Consider the following 25,717-nt stretch of genomic DNA (forward strand, 5'->3'; position numbering starts at 1 on the left):
TTAACCCGCTGCGCCACCAGGGAGGGCCAGCACTGGATTTTTTAATGTTCTTGGCTAACTCACATAGATTTGCCACATTTTGTTCCACCTGCCCTGAGCTATCTTTGCAGGATGGGTCTGTTTTTTCTATGGGAGAGCAAAGATAGGCCCATGTAGTCCAGCCTGATGGGAGGTGTTGGGTACCAATCCAGTTAATCAGGGGAGCTGCGTCCAGAGATGAAATGTGTCTGGAGAAACGAAGCGTTGCAGGTCTGGTGGACGTGACTGACCATGCACGAGGTGACCCTGTAGGAGAAACTCGAGAGTTATGAATCCATTCTGATCTTCCTGCCACTGTGACAGCTGATGGTGTGGATAGGACCATTACATGTGGCCCTGTCCATTTTGGTTTAAGTGGTTCTGGGTATAATAATTTGACATGTGCTACCTCCCCTACCTGGGAGCCCCTGCCCCCACCTTGTGTTGCCTGTGAAGTATACTGATCAGCATGTTCTCTAAGAGTCTGTTCCAGAGCTGTGGGCGAGAAAGTATCGAGTCAAGGGGTCCCAGATTCATAGGAATGGGAGATTGTAGGAATGGTCTTCTATACATTAATTCAAAGGGGGACAGGGCCGTGCCCTTCCAGGGGGCTGTACACATCCTCATTAGTGCCACTGGAAGGTTGTGTACCCAGTCTGTATGGAGTTCCAGGGCTAGGCTAGTAAGTTATTTCTTTAAAATCCCATTTATGTGTTCTACTTTGCCAGAGGACTGAGGTCTATAAGGGACATGTAGTCTCCATACTGTGCTTAAGTCCTTAGTCACTTGTTGAGTGATATTAAAGATAAAGGCAGACCCATTATCTGATTGTAGAGATCTTGGGAGGCCAAATTGAGGAAGAATGTTTGTTAAGAGGTGATGGCATACTGTGGCTGAGGCTTCCTTGACCGTGAGGAAAGCCTCTATTCCTCCCTCCTTTTTCTCAAAACCTGCCTGTTTATATGCCTTTTCCTCCCCCTTCTCCTCCCCTGGGGTGTAGTGGGGTGTTTTTATCTGGGCTTGGAAGCATGAGGAGGGCCTTAGGGGTCGTTGAGCCTGTGGTAAAGGCTGCTTTCCTGGTTGCTTGGTCTGCCATATCATTTCCCTGTGACCATCGGGCATGTCCCTGACGGTGGCCAGGAGTGTGAATAATAGCAACTGATTGTGGCAATTGGAGGGCCTTTAACTGGTTTCGGCACCAATTTGTTTTGTCCCAACTTCTGTGACCGGCCACAAGAAAGGAAGGCAGGAGGCAGGAAGGCTGAGCAAGCAGAGTTTATTGCTCCGGGACAGCAGCTGAGATGGAGCCCCTAGGGTGGGCTCCTCAGCTACTGCCCCCTCAATAAGGGGGAAAGGGTCTTTTATACAGATCTAGGTTCACATTCCAAAGGTGACTCATCGCTGTATCTCCCGGATGCTAGGCCCAATTGACTATCAGTTTGTTATCCCCTTCAGCTAGTCCCATATCAAGCTTGGATGCAAGGCTCAATTCTTTCCTTGTCAGTAAATCTTTGTTTCCCAACAGAGGGGATTATGCTAAGTGAAATAAGTCACAAGGAAAAAGACAGATAATGTCATTTCTACATGTAATATAGAGATACAAAACCTCAGATGAAGCCAAACCAAAATCAAACTGTAGAATTTAGGCTACAAGAGGGGGAGGAGCAAGATGGGAAGAAAACACAATGGACTATGGTGAAGACTATGGGTGTCTTGGTGGTGGGTGTGGTGTCCTAACACCTGACGGGGTCAATCCTATACCTCTAAGTCATACACAGTGTGGTAAACCAGTGTTACTTTAATAAGAAAATAAATAAATAAACATTTCATTCCTGTCTGGGTACCTTGGGGATATTGCTTTTCATGATCTTTGTTCCCTCCCCTGTTAATATAAAATTGGTGTAGTTATAGTGTTTCTCTACTAAATAGACTACACATGTGTTAGTATACAGAGGTAGCATTCAGATTATGCTGACAGTGTTTAATATGACTTAGCAATTGCATTGTCCAATGTGTTATCCCAAATGTGGTGATGGGGCATTTGAAACCAGTTTGAATGGAGAGGTGCTGTAAGTGTAAAATGCACATTGGATTTTGAAGTTTTAGCAAGGGAAAAGGAAAGTAGATTATCTTTTTAGTTTTGTGACTTTATTGCATCATCGTATTTTGTATATGTTGAATTAAAATTATACCAAAATTAAGTTTTCTTTTTCTGCTCTTTTAAATGTGGCTATTAGAAAATTTAAAATTACACACTTGGCTCACGTTATATTTCCATTAGACAGGGTTGAGTTGGAAGCTCTGAATCGAACTGATCTGATACCTGTAGCAGTATCACATCTGACAGTGTAGCATTTCTTCCTACAGATGACTGAAGTGATGTCATTCAGATGGTTAGGTGAAAATTCAGACAGCGAGAGGACTTGTGGCAAGATGTTATCCATCGCAGACTGATGGAGATGACTGATTTGACTTCAGTGGATAGGGAAATTGAAGGGATACCTAGATGTAGACCTCTCTAACGATCAGGGGATGAACCCCGCCTCCGACGGAGTTTTGTGACATGTATCCCAAAGAAACAGCTTAAAGTGACAGTCATGTATTTGACTTGCTAAAGAAAACAAAAGTTCTGTTTTCTGAAATGCAAGTATGTAAAATATACCAAGGAAAGACCTGAAAGATGGATAGTTTTAAAGTATTGAATAACTTACAGAATTTTGGAAGAGGAAATAGCAGGATCTCACGGTGTGAAGCAGTTTGTTTCGAAACCAGAAAGTAGGCTTTGTAACAGCCATTTTGACACTTCTATAAGTAGGACTGAGGAGTAGAAATCTAAATTTTGTTTTTGGTAGTGAAAACATTGTTTTGATTTAAATGTCATTTTTTTTTTCTGTTAATTACACCTAGGTTTTCTTCTCCCCAGCATGCTCTAGCACTAGAGTTGTTTGCTTTTTAGAAAAATGCCTGTACAGTCTCTAGGTCCTTTGTGTTCCTAAGATTATTCTTAAATTTATGTTTTTGACCTCCCCTTCTTTGCAGTGTAAGGACCCTGCCTCTCACTGCCTTGAAAATCTGTGTCAAGGATTTAGAGGTGAACGAGACTTTAGAGGAGATTTGGAAATTAAACCACTTTTGACTTTCTGGTGCCTGGCAGTTTACAAAGCATCTTCACTTTCACTTGCTTCTTCCAATATCCCAGTGAAGTAGGTAGAGGAATATGATTGCTGTTGTGGTTAGTCTCATTTTACACGTTGATGATTCTTGGTCACTGGGTTAGTAGGTGCTGAAATCAGAACTCAAACCTGGACCTTTTGACCAAGAATCCAGCATCCTTCCAAGACCTCGTTCATTTCATGCCAGGCCACTCAGCACAGGGTTTCCAGTTACTGCAGCAAGAGGTGTCTGCTACGCTGAACGTGCTCAAACTGACTGTGTTTGGTCCATGTGGAATTAAGGGATTTAAGCCTTCTCAGGTAAACTACCTGGAAGGAGTTAGTAGAGGTAGGTTTTTAAGGTTGATAAACTATACAATAATTTATCAGTGTTTCTCAGCCTTGACAGCACATTGCCATAACCTTGGGTCCTGGAGTACTTTTGCCAGCCCTCTTCTCAAGCCAGGGAAACCAGAGGGGGGTGTGGGGAGGAGGGGTGGAGGAGAGACGAGACATTCTATCTTTGTTTTAGGTTTATGTTCTTGTTTCTGTAATTAATATTTTTGGTGGTACCTCATTGTTCTTCAGTTAAAGGTAAAAAAACAGTGGACTTTCTATTTTGTTATTTCTTTATAGTTAGTGCCTTAAGCTAAATTTCTAGCCCACTTTGACCCATGAAAGGTCCCTACTGCCATTTATTTTTTTCAAAACAATCCATATATATATATATTTTTAAGCTGACAGCTGATCTGGACCTCATAGAGATTGGTCAATCCTTGCTACCACTTGACAGACTTTCTCCACTCATGCCTGAGTTCCCTCCTCCTCACCTTCCCCTCCTCTGTCTTACAAGTTCCTTCCTTGACCCAAGTCTAAAATAGGCTTCTCTTAATGAATATCTAACAAATTTGGATAGCATGTATATTTTCTCTCCCTCTTCTCTTTTTTCTTTTTTTTTCCTTTTGTAATTTTATTTTTTTATTACAAAAGTTTATTTTTACATCTTTTTGTACATTTTTTTTCCATCTCAATTGTAATCCCCGCGGGTTTCCCATCACCAAGTCACCTGTGTGCCATCACCATAATCCCGTGCACTCCCCCCCCCCCGTTTTTGATCCCATTCCCCACTCCACCCCCACAAAAATGTCTCTGGTATATGGTTGTTCATTATTTTTGTTATTTTCTCGCCTGGTCCATTATACTCCTGCTATGAGTGAAACCATCCAGTATTTTTCTCTCTCTTTCTGGCTTATCTCACTAAGCATGATCTTTTCCAGCTCCATCCAAGTTGCTGCAAAAGACATGTGTTTCTCTTTTTTGGTTGCTGAGTAATATTCCATTGTCTATATGTACCACATCTTTTAATCCAGTCACCTACTTTTGGGCATTTGGGCTCCTTCCATGTTTTTCTAATTGTAAATAAAGCAGCAATAAACATGGCTCTCCTTCTTCTTTTGTAGCCATTTTGTGCAACCTTTTATCTGACCAACAGACTCATCAAAACTCCAAACCCCAACACAGGAAGGCCCTCCTGGATTTTAGCAGTGCAGGTGTAGCTTGGTGGGCTTCCTGGGGAATTGGGGGGGGTGTCACAAAGGAGGGTATGCTCTATTTTCCTCTGTTTTCTGTGAATACATTACATGGAGCTTTTGTACGACAATGGTGTGATGCCTACAGAGATGAGCCTGAGGCCCATCTCTGAGCATGAGCTGACTCTGGCTCCTGTTTGCCCACCGCATGGTGTGAGGGAGCTGAGAGCAGTCTACAGAGGCTCCTCGTTTTATCTGTGCAAAAGCTCTGCAGAAGCTGATTTCTTTCTACCAGTACATTGGACTGATCCCAGAGAAGCAATTTGGATTTGTGGATAAAGCAGATTTTCACTAATCCCCTCAGCCCAGATCTCATGTGGCCAGAACTCAACTTTACAAGATTTGTTTGTAATCTGACTTCTGGTGTGTCTTTTTCGGAAGGTCCTTATCCCTGGCAGTTTGCCAGGAAGTGTATTGTATGTCCTATGAGATAAATATACTTATTGATTAAAAATAGAATCAAATGATATATCTAGCTATGTTTTGTATTCAGAAATATATATTTCAGAACACAACTGAAGAGTTACATCTTCAGAATCTACATTTCCATGTCACAGAGAATCTGACTTCTTACCACTTACAGCTATTGGAGTCTCTCCTACAGTGAGACACACATTTCTCATTTAGTCTCTTCCCAGTTCTTTTCATAGTCTCACTTCTGATTTTACTTTCTATTTTCTGAATATCTCCTGCTGTCTGGTGGCCAGAAAGCACATATTGATACAAAGAGAAAAAAAAAAAACCCTGGTGACTGTATCAGGCAAATGAGAACACATGATATAGAATTGACATGAGCAGAACTACCTCTGGCTGTGTTATGCCTCTAACCTGTGCTTTTGGTTCTAGGAGCTCGCGTAAATGCCAAGGACAATATGTGGCTGACCCCATTACACAGAGCTGTCGCCTCCAGAAGTGAAGTGAGTAATTATTTTACTTAATCTAGCACCTCTGGTTCATAGAAAGAGGAAATGCTTTCCATTGAATTAGGGATTCTTACTTGTGGGCAGTGAGAATTTACTTCTAATGTAAGAGGGCTATCAAAATCGAACAGTTGTTTAATTGAGCACCTCCTGCATGCCTGGTGTGCTGTTAGGGGACTGTCTGGGGTCCTCCAAGATGGACAGAGTGACCTTTGACTTTTGTGTGTTCTCGATCTGGAGGGTGAGGTAGACAGGTGAACAGATCAATACAACATCACAGCTGCATTGGAGGAGGAAGCAAGTAACTGCTTGAATAGAGGAAATCTTCTAAGACGAGATGCCAGTTAGGTAAGTCCTCAGAAGTTGAATAGGGACTTAATAGGCCAGGAGGAGAGAGGGCTGAGGCTGGAGGGAAAACTTGCTAGTGGATAAGATGCATAGAAATGAATGAGTGGGGAGGGGATCAAGTTCAAGTGAGTGTAATTGGAACAGGGGTGCAGAGGAAGACACGTCTGATGGTAGAGGTTGGGCTAAATGGTAGAGGGCCTGGTGTCCTCCGAGCGGTAGGCATTGGTCATGGTGGAGGTTAAGTGTGACCTTGACAGGATTCAGAGGCTTGTGTGGTAGGCTGGAAAAGAAGATACTGAGTGAAGGTTGATGCCACTGAGTGAGAAGGCAGGCAGAGGAGCAAAGGTCAGGAAGCTAGTCACTTCTCTGAGAATATGTCGAATCTGTAACGCGTCACTGGAATGTAAGCTCCATGGGAGCAAGGATCTATCTGCGCTTTGTTCCCTGATCTGTTCCAAGCCTCATACCTTGTAGGTGCTCCACAGATCATTTATTTTGGGCGTTGGAAAATCAGGTGAAGTGACTAATAGATTATCTGTCTGGAACTTAGAAATAGAGTGGATGATCTTTGAAACTATGGGAAACAGGTCTGCTGGTTTAGAAAAAATATAAGGGGTGAGAAAAGAAGACAGGTATGGGAGAGGGGGTGTCCCTGGTGAATTTGAGTCTCGAAGCCTAGACAGAGGAGATGCCCTGGTCAGAGGGATGCAAGAGGCCCCAGCCTTGGAGGTACTTAGCATTCTTAGCATTACAATGACTTATCTTTGTAGGTGATTTTAAGTGAGCTTCTTCCCTGCTTCCAGAGAAAGTGCAGGAGGCATTGCTGGGCATACTGGTACAATGCCACAGGTGCCCATGGCTGTCATCAGAGGCAGGTTTTCCTTTTGGCAACTCTGGAAATTTCAGTGTACTTGGTAATTGGCAGTTTAGTGCTCATGATCTCTTTGCTGTGCTATGTGATTTGAGTAGTTTTTATATGAGGTTGTGTTCTCCTTCCAATGAGGGAGGCAAATGATCTGAACTTGCCAGACCCAGACTCTGAGGAATGTAGTCTTATGGTCTCACATTTCATTTCTCTTTTACCTGGGAAATTAGCTGGAGTAGGCTGCTGGAGCTTGTACAGTCAGCATACTGACACTAGCTTCTGCATAGACAAAGAACAGGTCTTTTAAGACCACTCGATCTTAGGTAACTTAAAAAATTATCTTTTACATTTTTTTACATCATTCTTCATTTTGTATATTTTTTCATCTTTGTAATCCCCATGGGCTTCCCACCACCAAATTCACCCCTGTGCCATCCCCATATCCCATGCACTCTTCCTACCCCAGTTTTGATTCTATTTCCCTCTTTACCCCCATAAAATGTCCTCAGTTTATAGTTATTTGTTGTTTTTAGTTTTTACTTTATTAAAATGTCTTTTTTCCTGATCCCTTATACTCCTGCTATGAGTGAAACCACCTGGTATTTTTTTTTTCTTTCTGGCTTATTTCACTAAGCATGTTTTGCAAAAGGCATGAGGGTTTTGTTTTTTGTTTTTTGAGGTTTTTTTTGCAGAGTAATATTACATTGTGTATATGTACCACATCTTCTTAACAAGTTATCTGTTTTGGCGAGGATGTGGAGAAAAAGGAACTCTCCTATACTGTTGGTGGGAATGCAAACTAGTACAACCACTATAGAAAGCTGTTTGGAGGTTTCACAAACTGCTAAAAATGGGCTTCCATATGACCCAGCAATCCCACTCCTAGGTATCTACCCAAAAGACACAAAAACACTGATTCAAAAGGACACCTCACTCCCATGTTTATAGCTCCTCTATTTATAATAGGGAAGATGTGGAATCAACCCAAATGCCCAAAAATAGATGACTGGATTTAAAAAGTATCTTTTGAAGAACAATGAATTTTCTATCTTTTAACAAAGATCAGATGTTTTTAGTTCAAGAAAACATTTGTTGTACACCTTTTAATGCCAGACCAGGCTTACTGGTGGAGCTACAGGTCTCCTGCCCTTAGGAAGTATTTAGTGTAATGGGTCAGACATAAAACCATATGATTTCAGGCCTTTTCCAACAAACACTGTATCTTCATCTAACAGTCAACAAACTGCAAAGGCTTCAGTTACCAAAACATCTACTTTCCAGCAACTATCAGCCCACTTTTTTTTTAATTAATTTTTTAAAAATTTATTCATTCATACATACAGAACTGGGGTATAGGCCAGAGATGCGGAGGGTGAGAGGATTCACTAGGGACAGAGTGGGGAGCAGGACAGGCAGATCTACGAAGTATATTGATGAGGGGAGCAGCGGGCGGGTCAGGTGAGGTCTGCCTGCCAAGTGGATCTCCTCCTGGGCAGGCCGGGATCAAATTCATGCGGAAGTGGCTTAAGCTTCTTTGTGCTGTGTTTTAACCTGCTGTGCCACCAAGGAGGGCCCTATCAGCTCACTTTTAACATATCTTTAGTGTGTTTGAATTCAGTCAATCCGGTGATGGCTCAGTCTTTATATGTTAGAAGTCATTTCTTGTTTCTTTAAATCAGCTTCCTCTACAGGTTTGCTGGAAAAAAAAAAGTTCCCTTACAGGTGAATTTGTTGGGATGGAATTAAAAGGCAAATAATCTTCTGTTGTAAAAATCAGGGTTATATATGAGAAGATGTTGTCATAATAGTAAGTCAGAAGTTGAAAAGTTTCTCAGAAAATTGGAGTCTCTGATAATCATTGTTAGAACTGACTGGGCATCTTAACTTCAATCACATCGCTGTGCTGTGGAAGTCCTAAATCCATGTTTGCTCCTTCTTTTGAAATTGATCTTATTGTCATTACTTTGTACTATCCCAAAATAATATCTAAGGATGAGAAGTAGGCTCAAGGGAGAAAGAACTGGTAGTCTGGAACTTGCCGAAGGGGAGAGGTGGCTTCAGAATGAGAGCTGGCACATTTATTGCTTACATTGACAAGCACTGGCACTACTTATATGAATAGATATTGAAAATCACTTCTTTATTGAAATACAGATATTCTATATTGTCCTCAAAGTCCCTTTGCTTCTACAACATAGGTAATTGATCTCTCAGGCTTCAAGTTTCAACTAGGGATGCAGAACTCATGAGAGATGCAGAATGAGATACTTGCTACACGGTTTTTGGGCACAGGCAGTGTGTGAGCTGCTGGAGGAGTTCAGGGCAGGCTGTCCCTGGTTTCTGTGTAGTCTGAAGTCCTGTGTTTGATAGGGCAAGCTGGATGTGAAATGGGGAGGACAGGACAAACTGGAACCCACCTGCCTCTCACTGCCTCAACATCGTGGACATGGGTGACTGACAGGAGGTAGCTCTTCATCCCTGAGCACTCATGCAACTTGGCCCAAGAATAGGAGAAAACGAAGAAGCTATAGCAGGATCCAGAAAAGCATCAACCTGGGCACCGTCCTGTGTCAACATGAGGATCTCACTGTTGGGTGATGTGGCGTACATGCTATGGCAGTATCTGGCACCCAACACATCCATCAGGCTTGGTTTGGTTTTAGTTTGCCTTCCAAAACTCAGACAGATTTCTCTTGTGGCCAACTCTAAATGGAACAATGAAGAGCAGAGTATACTGGGAAATGTCGTTCAGCCTGATTAATTGATAGAATACATTCAGCTATAAATATAAGGATGAAATCTTGTCACTTGCAACAGCATGGATGGACTTAGAGGGCCTTATGCTAAGTGAAATAAGTCAAATGGAGAAAGGCAAATACCATAGGATTTCACTTCTATGTGGAAGAAAAACAAAGCAAGTGAAAAAAAATGGTATTTTGAGAACAGAATGATTCTCTGAAAGAAAAGGGACTGGGTGTGAGCAAAAGGACTGGTGTGGATGGTAACTAGACCTTTGGGAGGGATCATCAGTACATACAGATGTCAAAGTATAATGCTGTGTGTCCGAAACTTATTTAATGTTATAAGTCAATGTTACTTCAATAAAAGGAAATAAAACTTAGACATGGTATAAAAAATAATGGGAGTCAAATGGCATCACCCCCTTTATGTCCTCCCTTAGAACTTCTCTCATCCTCCTACCACTCCCACCACTTGAAGAAGTGAAGTTGAGCTTGCACAAAAATGTTAGGGAAACACACTTTACATGCTCAGTAGCATAAATGAGCAATATTTGGGGCCTCTAGGGAGAATCTCCTGAAGTGCTATTGTGTGTTGTTTCCCCTATTTAACTTCTCCTTAATGCTTTCTGTTGTTGTTTTTCTTTCTCGGAACAGAGCAACACTAGGAGAAAGGAATTAAATGTATATAAACCTGGAGAGTTCAACATATGTTTATTGAAGCAGAGCACATGTTAATGGAAGCCCGCTTGGTGGAAGCATTGTTAAATGTGCAGGGGTGGCAGTAGGTGGGTGGAAATGGACAGAAGGTTGGGAGGGGATTAACAAGTGTGGCTTTGAGGACCTAGTGCTTTGAGCAGAAAAGGTGCACAACCTGTTGTGTCTGCATCCTAACGCAAGTAGCTTTTACACATTTCTCTTTCTGTCATGAGCTCATAGTAGCACCAAAGGGGAATTGCTGAACTTCACATTGCCCTGCTCTAGAGACTGACTATCTTTTAGTTAGGAAAGGTAAAAATGGGGCCCTCCCTGGTGGCACAGTGTGTTAAAGCACAGCACTAAGAAGCTAAAGCCGCTTCAGCATGAGTTCGATCCCCGCCTGCCCCAGAGGTGACCCACATGGTGCAGCAGACCTCTCCTGACCCACCTGCTGCTCCCCTCGTCAGTGTACCTTGTCAGTCTGCCTATTCTGCTCCCCACTCTGTCTCTGGTGAAAACTCTCACCACCCCTGCACCTCTGGCCTATACCCCAGTTCTGTATGCACAAATAAATAAATATTTACAAAAAATGATTGTATGATGTCTTTGGGGTAAGGAATTGAGGATACTCTGTCCACACATGTTATGTCATTAGGAACATTTATTGAGTATCTACTGTGTGCTAGGCAGTATGATATACACTTTTTGTGCATTATTTTATTTTAATTTATGAGTCACCCTTTGGGATTGATATTATTCATCTAAATTAGGAAGCAATCTCAAAGAAGTGTAACAAAGCAAAGACTCCATACTAGTTGATGAAGAAGCAATGACTAAGCAGCTTAACTGCTCCACAGCTTTCCTCAGATTACAAAAGTACCTTCTAGATACTCTTCCAACCAGTAAAATAGCTCTATTTTTGGTGTCTGTGCAGTCAAAGCCACTGGGTATAAAGATGTTTTCCAGAGTTGGGCTGGATAAGAACTTCAAAGCTTAAATTTTAAAATCTCCTATTTCTCTTTTTCTATAGAAAATATTGTCATTATTATGGGATAACTGCTCAGACAGGAATACAGGAAAAAGTTTGGAAAGAAAACTATGTTGTATTACATTCCTTAAATTACCTTTATGATTATAAGAGAATGTTTATACATAGACTTGCTCTGCGCCCCACTCTGTCTGGTGAATCCTGTACCCCAGTTCTTGTATGCATAAATAAATAAATGTTTTAAAAAGTTTTACTATAAATGCAGTGAAACCACAATGTCTTAACACTTGCATATTATTATTATTTAGACAGTTTGCTAATGATTATATCAGCCTCTCCTACTCAATGCTATTGAATTTACATGAAGTAAAAGGCACCTGCTACTCTTTGTAAAGAACACAGAAAGTTGTATAACACTTAGATCCTGGTCCTGAGCAACTCATAGTTTATAAAATTTGACATCGCAGGGCCTGCAAGAACTATATATTGTCATCAATGATTACTTTGCCACGAGTAATTTATGATCATTTAAAATGCAACACACATCAGAGAGTGAAAAACATATATTAGAGGTGACAGTTTTCTTTTTAAAGATTTATTTATTTAAAAAAAAAGATTTATTTATGCATACAGAGCTGGGGTACAGTCCAGAGGTGCAGGGGTGGTGAGAGAATTCACCAGAGACTGAGTGGGGAGCAGGCCAACTGATGAAGTACACTGATAAGGGGAGCGGTGGGCAGGTCAGGAGAGGTCTTCTGCTGCCGATGTGGATCACCTTCAGGATGGGGATCAAACTCATGCTGAAGTGGTTTTAGCACTTAGTGCTGTGCTTCAACCCGCTGTGCCACCAGGGAGGGCCTGGAGGTGACAGTTTTAACACGCATGCTTCCTGTTTCTCCTCCCCTTTCCCATGTGCCATGGTGATGTTTCCACTCTTACTGCAGAGTTGGGGGAGCTTTTTGTAAACAGACAAAGTCGTACAATGTAGAAATAAAATGACTGCAGATGTCATCTCCATTCTCTCCTGTGTGACAGACACCTGGTGGCAGTTCCTCCCTATCTATGATGTCTCTCTCTTGCCTCCTGTGGAATGTAATCCAGCAAGGCCTCCAGCGTTAAAACTGAATGTTAACTGGCCTAATACATACACTCAGGAGAGATGCCAGTTTCCTCTTCTGTGCTTATTCATAAAAAGAGAACAGAGACTGCAAGAGCACTGCTCACCTCATGGCCTGCGTTCTGGTCTGGACCTGTGAGTGGCTTACTTGCTCTTGGCATGATAAGACTCAGTACCCAGAAACTTTTAGAGTGATAGGATAAAATAATTTCATGTCTGATAAATTTAATAGTAAAATAATTATAATTTGTGTCTTCCTGATATTATTATTCTACTGATTTTGATTATATTTACAAAAATATCAGGTCATGATAGATTTGAAATATATATTTTTTAAACTTGTCCTTTATCACAGATCATTTAAAAACACTGTTCAGGAATGCTTGGTTTAGAAAGAGTTCTGCTTTCCTTCTCTTACTTTAGTTTCTTTGCCTTGTAAATTCCTGTCAAAGGAAAATGCCTAGATATTAGCTTTAAGCCAGGTACATGATACAGGGAAAAAGAAACATCTTTGATTAAAAAGATCATTAGTTCTCTAAATAGCCATACATTTACTTTCTTTGAAAATCAAATTAAATTCTCTCAAGATTAAAATTTTGGAAAGAGAAAAACAGTTGTAAAAAGGAAATTGTCTTTTTTAATTAAAGCTGTGTTTGTTTTTGCCAAAATATTGAACTGATTTTCTCTTAAGTGTATTCAGGCAATTTGGCAGATTAAGACGATCTTAAAAAACAGCCTGTTCCAGTCTAGACTTACACCTGAGCACAGAAATGAGGCTCTCTCTGTCCTCACACCTTCCTTCTGCTGAGCTCCAGATGTACCTGACTATTGAGTGGTACAGTGAGCTTTGTGCATCCCACTCCCAGATTCACTGTGAACCCCCACTCCTTTGCAGGGGTCTTGCCCAACACACAGTCTTCTAACTTTTAGCAGGACCTGGCCTCTTCAGAAGGAATTTTGCTTTAAAAGTGTTTTCTAATCTCACTAAATAGAAATGTTTTATTTTAACCAGATTTGATACTTGAAATTGTGTGGTGATTCAAACAAGGAGCTAGATAGAGCAGGGGGTTTGCATAGGTTTTCCATAAAGTGCCAGATAGTAAATATTTTAAACTTTGATGGCCGTTTAAGGTCCCTGTTACAAAATACTCAATATGTATGTACTCAATATGTACTTGAATATGTATCCAACACAAATATGTAACTTGAAAGCAGCCATAGATGATGAGTAAACAAATGAGACTATGTTCTAATAAAACTTTATTTACAAAACCGATCAAAATTCAGCTGCTAAAATATTTGAGAGGTATAGAACTCCCCACACTCTAAGTGCATTTATTTATCTATAAACAATGATTGGCATGTAGATGTATTTTTCCTTTGCTAAACATGTTTCTTTGTATGGAATGCAAATCATTCCTACTTATTCTTTAAAGGTAGGACCTCTTCTAGATAAGATCTCAGTCACCTTGTCTGGTTACTCTAAAGGTTATCAAATTTCTTGTGAATTCATTTCATTGCTCTCCTCTCCCAAGAGTATAAATTTGTGAAGTATTCTTGTATACTTTTTGTTTTGTTGGTCTAGCCTGAATTTACGTAATACTTAATTCAAAGCAAAAACAAGTACAGTAAGCTAACACACAGTAAAGATATTAAAATGATAGTATGCATTGTTGTTTTGCTATAGACATAACAACAAAAAGGCTACTGTACTGCTTTTTAAACTATTGTGTTACAATAGTTATTTACTGACCTTTTGGTCATATGTCTGAAAAACTTTTTCAGCATGCGACTTCAAAATATGCATCTCATTTATTTAAAATTATATGTATGGATTACTATCATTAATTAATATCTCAAGACACAATATACTGAGGGTCAAGCTGTTCATTTATCATGGTCTTCTATGACTATGTTGATAATAGACTTCTTATGATTTTTTTCCTGTTTTGGCTAAGTTCTTGTCAAACCTGATTACATTGTCATTACTTTTACTTTGTAAAGTAGGTGACAGAAAGCTTTTCCTAGGAATAGAAGTATCAGTTTCGTCACTTCATATTATTTATTCTTGCATTGTATCACTTTTAATCGGTGTGTTCTTACCCACTTTAAGGTATTTTTAGTAAGGGGACATACTATCACCTATAAATTGACTTGGGAGCCCAGAAGTGCACATTTCAGTGCACTCAAAGCAAATGCAGAGGGCAGTGGCCACACCCAAGTGTGGAGGCCCATTCTCCCCTGAGGGCATCTTGAATATTAAGTGAGGCAAAATTCTCTGTAGAGCTGACAGAGGGCACAGTGAAACCCAGACATTAATGTTTTCCTTTTTAAAGAAATAAATATAAATGGAGGTGCCAATATTTTTTTCCCACATTACAATAAATTACAATAAATTGTGTATTTACATAAACCTTCTGACCTATGCAATTCAAGTTCATAAAAGTATGATTTTTTTTATTTTAATGCTTATATTGTGGTTCAGCTATTCGTTGTTTGTGTTCCCTAGCTAATTTTTGGGCTAGAGACTAGCATATCTTTCAGTATTCCATAAGTCCAGTGGTGTTTTATATACAATAGGTGAGCATTAATAAAACATGTACAAATGTTTCACTATATAATAGGCTCAAGGAAATCTTTATAGTAATTTCTTTATTGCTGAGGATTGGTGACCTGTGTCTTTCCCTCAGTTGTTACTTGTTTATTTAAATTCCATTGTCTAATTTGAAAAGTTAATTTCTTTTTGCATGCACCCTTAAATTTGCCATCCAAGTTGGTCATTCTTTACAAATGATTGCTACTACTGACTCATTCTTTTTATTTTTTTACTGGTGTCCCTGATAAAATTGCTGATTTTACTGAGTTGAAGTCACTCACTATCTGAGGTACTTTTATATCTGCATGATAAAATGCATTGAACAACTTAAGCCTGTGGGGGTTGAGGTGGACAGGAGAAAATTCTTGGTTTGTGAAAGGTGGCCAGAGTGTGCGACTGATGCCCTTCACTAGTTTATTGATGCCACATTGACACGATGTCAAAGATGCTTCACTAACTGGCCCTTAGTAATTCTCTAGAATTAAACAGCTAACTGCCATTCCTTTGTTGGGAGAAAATCTGTCATTCAGTTGACTGAACAGAAGACTATCATCAGTCCTGGCCTAATAGAAGCGTTACAGAAATGGCAGGGTCAATGAGAATCTCTGGGTGGCACCAGACAGCTGTGTTCTTAGGACTTACCAGGTGATTCCAGCACAGTCATGGCTGAGAGTTATTGTTCAAGAGCTAGTAAGATGATTGGGTCCCTAATAGGAAATGAAAAGTGGGAGGCTTGATAAAGGTGAAGGAACTCTAAGAGTAGCAAAGGAAGTTACCTACTGATCGAAAGGTTGAGTAACAATTTTATAGCTTCAGGTTGACTTAGTTAGTTACAGACATTGTAACTTATTCCCTTGCTTACATATTGATCACCAGTTGGGTTTAAGATGTTGGCCGAGAGAACCAAAGATTTATAAATTGAACCAAGATCATCTGCAGCGTTTGGAAGCTTTGTCTTTGGGAACTAAAATCATACTGACAGTACACGTCAATCTTAGATGGTCTTTCAAGAGTCTTTTAGCCTATGAATAGTTCAGTATTTCACCTTGGTGTCATGCTTGCAGTTGCTCTCATTTGACCTAAGGATACAACCTTTTTATACTTATACGGAAACCTTATACTTAGACCTTTGCTTGGTTTCCCATACATGTCAGCCTGAGAGGACAGGGAGCATTCCCTTCTCTTGATAGCTCCCAGGTCTGGGGAAGCATCTTACACCCACTAAGTATTGATTGAATATTTGTCAGTGACTCCCACAAACTCTGTTTTTGTTGCAGGAAGCAGTGCAAGTATTGATTAAGCATTCAGCTGATGTCAATGCAAGGGACAAGAACTGGCAGACACCCCTGCACGTGGCAGCAGCCAATAAGGCTGTCAAGTGTGCAGAAGTGATCATTCCCCTGCTGAGCAGTGTCAATGTCTCCGACCGAGGGGGGCGCACAGCCTTGCATCATGCTGCTCTGAATGGCCACGTGGAGGTAGGTGTCATCATTGTTGGGAGCCAAAACACCCCTTCTCAGCCTAATAGGGACCTAATGTTCTTGCTAAGACTTTCAGAGAATGTTAAAATAATATCAAGCAGCTGTATCTGTTTTTCAAACTTAGAGCCACAATTAATTGAAAAAGTGGTCATCATTTGCAGTCTTTTCCATGACGTTAGATTTCTGACCCACCTTTCAGTATAATATTAATTTGACACAGATACCTGCAGGTGGAGAAAAGCCTACAGCTTTATAGAGCATATGCTCAATTGTGTGTGTGTGTATGTAGAAGAACAGGATAGAGGTGCTGGGGAGGGGCATAGGTAAGGGGGTTCAGCAGAGCAAAATTCAGCAGAGTAGGGAGCAGAACAAGCAGATGTACTAAAATACACTGCTGAGGGGAGAGGTGGGCGAGGCAGGAGAGGTCCGCTGTGCCATATGTGGGTCAACTCCGTGGTTGGAAATCAAACTCAGGCTGTAGCTATGATAGTGCTGACACTTAACCTCTAGGCCACCAGACAATCCCAATTTCATTGTTGGTTTTATTTCAGATGGTCAATTTACTCTTGGCCAAAGGAGCAAACATCAATGCATTTGACAAGAAGGACCGGCGTGCTCTTCACTGGGCAGCGTATATGGGTGAGGATTCCATGAGTGGCAAAGTGCAGATAATTTAACTAAAGCAGTCACAGGTTGCTCACTGACCATGCAGGGTTTCTCTGGGGCATGCCAGAATCTTTTCAAGTGTACGTTTCCATTCAATTAAGATTCAGCTCATTTTACTGGCACATCAAACAGTATACTTGCACAATTGCTTGGTCAGAGATTTATTTATAAAAAGGAGGGATAAATCATGGCCTGACCTTGTTGAATGTGTTTCAATCTGGATTGGAAAGCTACATGTATTGGGCTTATTTTAACTTGTTATGGTAGCCAAGGGGGTGTTTAAAAAGAACTGGCTAGCAAAGGAAGGACGCAAATTCCATTTGTCTTTTTCTTTATAAATATTTATGAAAGAAATAAAATGGAAGGAAGCAAAGACAGCCCCCCCCCCCAGCAGTTGTAGACCAGAGTGACTGTGGGGCTTTTGTGATTCTACTGCCAACACAGTGTGTCGGGGCTCGAGACCTTACTTCTGCTGGCCAGAGTCAGAGACACTACGGAAGGACAGTTCTGTGTTTTTCCTTTTCTCTTTGTCAGCTCAAATACCACTGACAAATGATAGATCACACAGAGTTTATTCTCAGTGTACACTGTTGGGAAAAGAACTAAGATCCTTCCTTTATGTTTCTAATTGGAGAATATCCTGCTGTTAGAAAAGCAGACAGGATTCTGCCAGCACTAAGTTATGAACAACCTGAAGACCCCACCCCCATCCCCACCGGAGGTTGTGTTGATGAATGATAGAAGATTTACAGAATGGAACACTATATTACATCAATGATATTTACTAACACAGATTCTGTGATACATTAAGTGAAAACAGTATGAATAATATGATTCTCATTTTTGTGAAAATAATCTATGCAATAAAAAGAATCTGGGAAACATACATTGAAATCTTAACTGATTATCTATAGAGATTGACAATTGTGGGTAATTTTGGTTTCCCTTTAACACCTTTTGTCCTTTCTGAGTGCATTTAAATAAGCGTATGTCTTTTATTTTCACAAAAATGACATTGATTGTGGGGGAGAAAGAATGAGTGGCTATGGATGAGTTAAATGAATTCTTGGGCTTCACGTCAACAATGCTTGCTTAAATGACGATACAACATCTTAAGTGAACAGGCACCACTTCTACTAGATCGTGAAGAGAAAGCTCATGTAGGGCTTCTTCTCTTCCCACAGCATTCACAGTGCCTGACATGTAGTAGGCACTCACTAAATATTTGTTGAGTATTTGCTGCAAACCAGCTTTTTATAAAGAGCTCAGCAAGATACTGTTGGCAATTAAAGCTAATGGTGATAATTTAGATGGGATGAATTGGCAAATTGTTCTGGAAAGATTAGTAATGTTTTCTGTGACTTTGCTTGTAAAGGCCACCTGGATGTCGTGGCGCTGCTCATCAACCATGGCGCAGAAGTGACATGTAAGGATAAGAAGGGTTACACCCCCCTGCACGCCGCAGCCTCCAACGGACAGATCAATGTTGTTAAGCACCTCCTGAATCTGGGGGTGGAGGTGAGCTGTGATGAATGCATCGCCCACGGTGTGTTTGTGGGTTTTCATTGCTCTGAAATTAAATCCTGTTTGCATTTTAATTCAAGAGGAAACTCTCCTCCCCCATTTTCTGGCTTCCTATCTTTTTTATATGCAAATGGTCAACTGATGAAGAATAATGTGGGACATGTATAAATTAGAAAATCAGAAACAAGACTAACTTTTCTGTATGGACTTAAAAATATACATAAACATATATATGATACATAATAAACTCTCACTTTTAACAGATTGGCTAGAACCCTCTACCCACCATTCAGAATCTTCTAAATCAGGGCTTCCAAGCAGGAACAAATGAATGAATGGCAGGGACAAAGAGCAGGACGGCCCAGCTGAGCTGGAGTGGTCAGTCCAACCCCTTTCCCTGTAGTTAGCAGCACAGGAGCAGTGATGAGGCTCTGGGACATCCATGCGCCCAGAGGACAGGGAAACTTAGGTGCAGCACGGAGAGCAGGATGGTGAAACCCAGCAGCGAGGGCAGGTCTGGGAAAGCAGGAGGGAGCGTGGGCAAAACATGCAGAACAGCTGCCAGGCCTGGTGTAGAATGTGCTTTGTGAGGTGTTTGACAGCAGAGCCAGCCCCAAAGGGGCTTCTGAGCCCTATTTCTGAGTTAGGCTCCATAGCATGTCCCTATACACCTCCCACCTGCTTCTCTTCATGTTCATGGTGAGTTTGGGATTCTTTTCTGGCTCTCCTGATTCATTCCCCCTCTGGTAGCTTTGCTTTGCTTTTTATCCCGATCCTAACTGAAAAATATCTTCCCACAAGTGGAAACCTCTAACTCTACTCCCCGGTAGCTTATTATCACCTTCACCTTTGCTGGTCGTTGTCTCTCGGAGTGACAAGCTTTGTAGGATCACTGTGCTGTGCCAAGGGCGAATGCTGAATAACACATCAATGCCTGGAATTTCCTTTCTTTGTGTGGCCACTGGGTTGTGGTGGCTTTTTAAATCTTTTTGTGTGCATATAGAAAATGGGAAATTTGCTCTAATCTGACTGTAATCATCCTGTTGGACTCTTCACAGATCGATGAAATCAATGTCTATGGGAACACAGCGCTTCACCTTGCCTGCTACAACGGGCAGGATGCTGTAGTTAATGAGCTGACTGACTACGGTGCTAACGTGAACCAGCCCAACAACAGCGGGTTCACCCCTTTGCATTTTGCTGCGGCCTCCACACATGGTGCTCTATGTCTTGAGTTGTTAGTCAACAACGGAGCAGATGTTAACATCCAGGTATGGCACTCTTGGTCTCTGTGTTAAACACCTTTGCACTGAGACTCTGTTTGAGCAAAACCAACTGCTGTAAGTTCAGTTTTAACAAAATGTAGCTCTCGAATACACTGCCACAGCCCTATCCTGCATTGAGCTGCTAGGGAAATGCAACTCAACTCTGTTGTTTTTGCTGAGTGTGACACCAGTAGAAGGCTCTGAGCTTATAGTCACATGCTCTTGGTAGCTCAGTGAGTGTTCTAGCAAATACTGCATTCAGGGATATTGACGCAGCCCAGGCTCTAAGACTAAATAAATGTTTGAGCTGATAAAGCAGAGGTGCTGAGAATCAAAAGGAAAACCTGATCAAGTGATTTCAGGTCAGTTCCCAAACTTGGCATGGCCTTCCAAGAAGGTTCTCAACATTCTTTCTGTAGCAGCCCTACTGAGGGGCTTCATAGAGTACATACAGTGACCTCTTTCTAATGGTGACTCCTTTATTCAGCAAACTAAGCAAGGACTACCTAGTGTCTTCTATTTATTTACCTAGTGTGTAGTACTCCCACAGGAGACAAGATCTCATAAAAATCAGTAATCCTGATGACAACCTATTGGAAAATATGGGCAAAGGCAGATCAAGAGAGGTTATAGTATCCATTAAATCTCTGAAACATTCAGTACAAAGTAATTAGATAAATACAAACTAATGCATTTATAATATTAATCCTTTGCTTATAATATTGATATTTACTTTTAAGATTGGCAAATATCAAAAAGGCTGGCAATACCACTGTTATCAATGAGAAAATTAAAATTCAATTAGTAAATATGATCCAATTTTTTAATTAAAAATGTTTTGTGTTTCACAGAATGAAGGAAATATCTGAGATATACTCTAATACACTAGTAACAGTGATTGCTGTAGAGAGGCAGAATTACGATTTAGGTTTTTAGTTGTTTTTTTAAAAAAATATATAAAAAATGTATATTTGTTTTAATCATCTGAGTGTGATACAATGAATATCTCCTATATATATCAGGAAAAAAAAACTATTTTCATTTTTGTAAAAAGAAATTCAGGTATAGTGGACCTAGAGGGAGGGCTGGTCGGGAATGACTAGAAGTCAGTAAAATTTGTCTAGATAGGAGGTCATGAGGGCAGAGGACAGCCAACAGAATGGTGAGGCGTTGCAGAGGGGAGACTTGTAAAAATGAAATCAAACAGAATATGGTTGGGCTAGACAGAGGAGGTGAGGACAAGTGTAAGAATGGAAACCTGGCTGAGAGAGGGAGCATAGAACAGTGGTTACGTGTTCATTTCGAGCAGTAGACTGCTTAGAATTGACTTACAGGAATTACATAATTGTAAGCAACCCACTCTGTGTCTTCGTTTGCTTTCTTGTAAAATCAGGCAAGCCGTTGTATCTTCTTTATGGGACTGTTGTGAGGCGTAAACAAGTTTTATCACATAAATTGCTTAGAACAGTGTCTGCCATACTATAAGCTCTTGATAAATGATTACTTTTAGTAAGAGAGATGTCAGGGGAAAGAAAAAAGGCGTAGGAGGTAAAATTAATGAGTTCAGTTTTTGAGAAGCAAATTTTGTGCCTTTTGTACAACCAGTCTAGGAAACCAATAGTGGAAAATGTGACATTCTAGCATGGAGAGTGGTAGACAATAGAAGAAAAAATATTAGGTTGTCTCATTCATATGATTGATAGTTTAAATTGGGAGGAAAAGATGAGATCACCCTGGAAGAGAGAATATGAAAGCATGAATAGAGAACTCCAGCAACCCATTACTTTTCAGATCAGGAGAAAGAGCCAGAGAAAGTAACGATAAGGGGGGGTTAGAGAAGATGGGAAGGGAATAGGGGAGTATAGTCTTCATGAAGACAGAAAGCAGGCAGAAATGAAATAAATAGAATAGAGGTTTCCAGATTTTTCAAGTCAGACTCATCCAAGTTCCTAGTGGAGATAAGATGAAGATGTTTGGGGGCAGTAAAGAAGCCAGGATCTGTAGCCCAAGGTGGAGAAAGAGTCACCATTTGGGGCTGATATAACAGAGATAGTGGTGAGAAGGCAGGAAGCTAGGTGGCAAAATCATCAATATCCCCAAGACTTCATCTAATCTAGCCATCCTGGCGTCTGGGGACACCTTGTGAATCCCCACAGAACAGAAAATTTTGAAGTTAAATAGAGTAGCTTTCATCACCAACTTCCAGTTATTCATTCACAGAGTCATTTAATGCTCTCCATGATCTCTGTAAAACATTGAACTGATGCTCTCAGTTCGTGATGGTGCCTGATACCAAGACTAGATGCCCGCTTTCTGACACACCTACCTGTCGCGCCCACTTACCTGACTAGTCTCAGCTCAGATTGAAGAAGAGGCTTCCCCTGGATATGATGCACTGGTTTGAAGAAACCACCTTCTGTCCTCCACAAAATGGACCTAACCATCATATTTACTAAATTCCATAGTTATTGTTGACCCCTTTGGACTGCTAATCCTAAATAGAATATGAAAAATACCATTATAGAAATCTGAGACTTGGATTCATGTTCTAATCTGTGTACATGAATTTGAATCAAATCTAACCTCTCTCAGTCTTCCTTTATCTACTCTGTCTATACTCTCCATTTGCAAATTCTTCTTTTAAAATCTTTTTTAGCTTATCATGGTTTACACTTTTATTATTAAATTTGACAGTTGTTTTCATGTCTGATTGACTTCGGGGTTACCTGTTGCTCTTCCAGGTGTGTGTGCACGTTCCTCTCCCGTCCACCAACCTCCCTTGCTGATGCCCTGTTCCCATGCTCCCCATCCCCTCAGCACCCTTCCCGTTTCCTCTAATAACCAGTAATTTTTCAACTAAGTCTTAGCTTTGTTTTTACTGTATATATATTTTTGTTGTCTATATTCCAAAAATGAGTGAAACCATTCAGAATCTGTCTCTTACTTTCTGACTTATTTCACTTGGCTTAATCACCTCAGGCCCATCCGTTTTGTCCCCTGAGCACTGTTTCTTTTTTCCTTCTTCTCGAATCCCCCGTTGTCATTTTCAGTGTACTCGGGATACACAGATCATCTAGCATTTCTGTAGAGTCATTCTGTCTGGCCCTGGAGGTAGTTTTCTCATTGAAGTTGTTATCTCTCTGTACCACATTGCTCAGTGGATTATGAAAGTGTTTGTAGATTTCAAGACAGTTTCTGTTCATTTAGATTTTTTCGAAGTTTGAGGGAAATAGCATATTGAAATGTAGCCAATATTTGCCAACATGTGCACTTTTTTTTCTCCACCCTTACAATGAAGTGATATCTTCATGAACAATTACAAAGTGATGGAGAAAGGATATGCACTGGTATACATTATAAAACTCCGCATTTTGCCTACATTGATGTAGGCCCTGTTTATTAATATTAGTTGTGATGAAATAATGAAAATACAACATTCTGTTGAAGATGCACTTATATTTTGCAAATAGGAGAGAAGGAGGTACAGTTTTTATTCTTCATTACAGACCACGTTGTTATTATTGTAGCATCTCAAGCTCTTTTTGGGAAGCATTCAAAGTAAATGTTAAAGAGGACGCTGAACATGTAGCCATGTTGGATGCAACTAAGGAAGCAGTTCAGAAATTTCCACTGCGAGGTTGCCCACTCCTGGTCACTAACATTCAGTCTGCCCATGATTGTCGGGGTGCCCGGGATCCCAGCCCCATGATTCAGCAACTTTTAGCCAGTAAAAAACAAAATACGCCAACACCCGCCTCTATAAGGAAGTTAAATCTTATTGGATATGCTTCCTCGTGATCAATGTATGCTCGTTGTGTGTCCTGCCCAAATATGGTTGTTGTACATGTAAGCAGTGCTTTAATTGGCCAATGTACATGTGAGCAGTGCTCTGATTGGTCAGTGAATGCTATTTAAGCAATGCACTTCCCCTTAGAGGGGAGCAAGCGAGAGCAAGGGCAAGGAGGAGGAGCGCATGCGCGAGGGAGAAGAATAAAGGATCCAGAAGAAGATATATCGTGGAGTCTTTCTGCTGGCAGAGAGTGGGTCTCACATGATCTCTATTCTTTTTCATCTATGCATTCAGTTCTTTTAGCCCTACAAGAATGGAGCTGAAGCCCATGTCATTGTCAACTGAAGTGGTCCAGCTCCCGTCTTTATATATGCCATGATCAAATTATAAAAATTGCTGTATTGCAGAGGTGGAAAGCAAAACTGAAATAGGTCAGAGTAAGCACTGAAAGGGATATAGCATAGCTCTTGGTCTTTGGGAAAGGAAGTGAAAAAAGGAGAAGAATGAATGTTTGAGCCAACTATGGGTCACCTCTGGCCTTTAGAATTATTTATTTTTAATGGACTATGTATAGTTTTTCCAAGCCAGGGTTTCCATTGAACTAGGAAGTCCTTTTGGGTTTGACTGTATGTGACCCGCCTACTTCTCTCATCACACGCAGCCCTACGCTGGTCTATTACCCTTTATTGCCCCAGTCGGGCTTCTGAGCTGGATGACTGCACAAGATACTGTGCTATGGAGCATACAGGCCTTCACCTTTCTGAGGAAGAACAATGTCTATATATTTAGGGAAAGACTGTGGGATATTGGAAGATAAGGGAAATTGAGTGGAAGGGAAAAATTGATTTCTAAGGAGAAAAATGGTCAAAATATTGATGTAGTCCATTAGCTCAAGGATCAGTCTTCTTTGGATGTTGTTAAATTCTGCTTTCAAAGAGTAATAATATGGAAACTTTCTAGGCAGATAATGAACCACATTAGGATCTCTGGTCTCCATGTGAATATGCTTAGTCTTGGAAAGGCTAAATAAAAAGTATTGTCCTTTTTATCTCCACTAATTTTCAGTGACTTTTGGAATAATTTAGTTTACACCTATACCATATAAACAAAGCTGATCCAAAATGGCCTCATTGATACTCTTAATACTTGCTATATCCTTATGTCCACACTTCCTACTACCCATATCCCTATGAGGAAAAAATAAAAAAGCCAAGACCTGGATACAGTAGTAAGTGAATCCAGGCAAAAATACATAAGATAGGCTCTCCCTGGTGGTGCAGCAGGTTAAAGTGCAGTGTTGCAAGTAGCTACAGCTGCTTCAGTTAGGGTCCAATCCCCAGCCTGGGAGGTGACCCACCTGGTGCAGCAGACCTCTCCTGACCCGCCTGCTGCTCCCCTCAACAGTGCACTTTGTCAGCTGGCCTGTTCTGTCCCCCACTCTGTCTCTGGTGAATCCTCTCACTGCCCCTGCACTCTCACTCTGGCCTGTAACCCCATTTCTGTATGCATAAACAAAGAAATCTTAAAACAACAACAACAAAAAAAAACCCACAAGCTAGATCTGAATGCAAGTATTACCCCCAACCGTATGGCCATCTTTTGCATTTTACTATCTTTGTCTCTTCACCAAAGGTACAGTACTCAAAGGAAGAAAAAGGTGTGCTGCTTGCTGTCCCTGAAATGGGACAAACTTTGTAAGTTACACACCACGAAAACCAGTTACTTATCCCTGACTCTGCCTGCAATTTGGGTAGCGACCACCAGGTTGGTGGTGACTCCTTGGTAAAGCCTGTCAGCTCTTTCCTAGACATAGGAAAATGCTTAAATATTTATGAAGATATTTTATAAACACTGAAATATTTAAAGCTTTGTATCTATTGAACTGAATGCTAATTTGTTATATTTTCACATTAAAGCTAAGAGAAACTATACTGGAGCAAAATTTAAAGAAATAGCACCAC

General features: G+C 40.7%; 1 protein-coding gene across 2 annotated transcripts in view; it reads left to right on the forward strand.

Annotated features, from left to right (window-relative positions):
* Nucleotides 1-25,717, forward strand: part of ANKRD44 (ankyrin repeat domain 44) — a 172,608-nt gene that overhangs the window by 46,970 nt on the left and 99,921 nt on the right. For both annotated transcript variants that reach the window (XM_012728683.1, XM_012728685.1), the window contains exons 3-7: nt 5,606-5,676; nt 16,308-16,508; nt 17,063-17,150; nt 18,553-18,695; nt 19,760-19,972. In XM_012728683.1, the coding sequence (XP_012584137.1) occupies nt 5,606-5,676; nt 16,308-16,508; nt 17,063-17,150; nt 18,553-18,695; nt 19,760-19,972 (716 nt within the window). The remainder of the gene's footprint in view (nt 1-5,605; nt 5,677-16,307; nt 16,509-17,062; nt 17,151-18,552; nt 18,696-19,759; nt 19,973-25,717) is intronic.

The sequence above is a fragment of the Condylura cristata genome, unplaced genomic scaffold (assembly GCF_000260355.1).
Source record: "Condylura cristata isolate star-nosed mole 26May11 unplaced genomic scaffold, ConCri1.0 scaffold00002, whole genome shotgun sequence".
Taxonomy (NCBI): domain Eukaryota; kingdom Metazoa; phylum Chordata; class Mammalia; order Eulipotyphla; family Talpidae; genus Condylura; species Condylura cristata.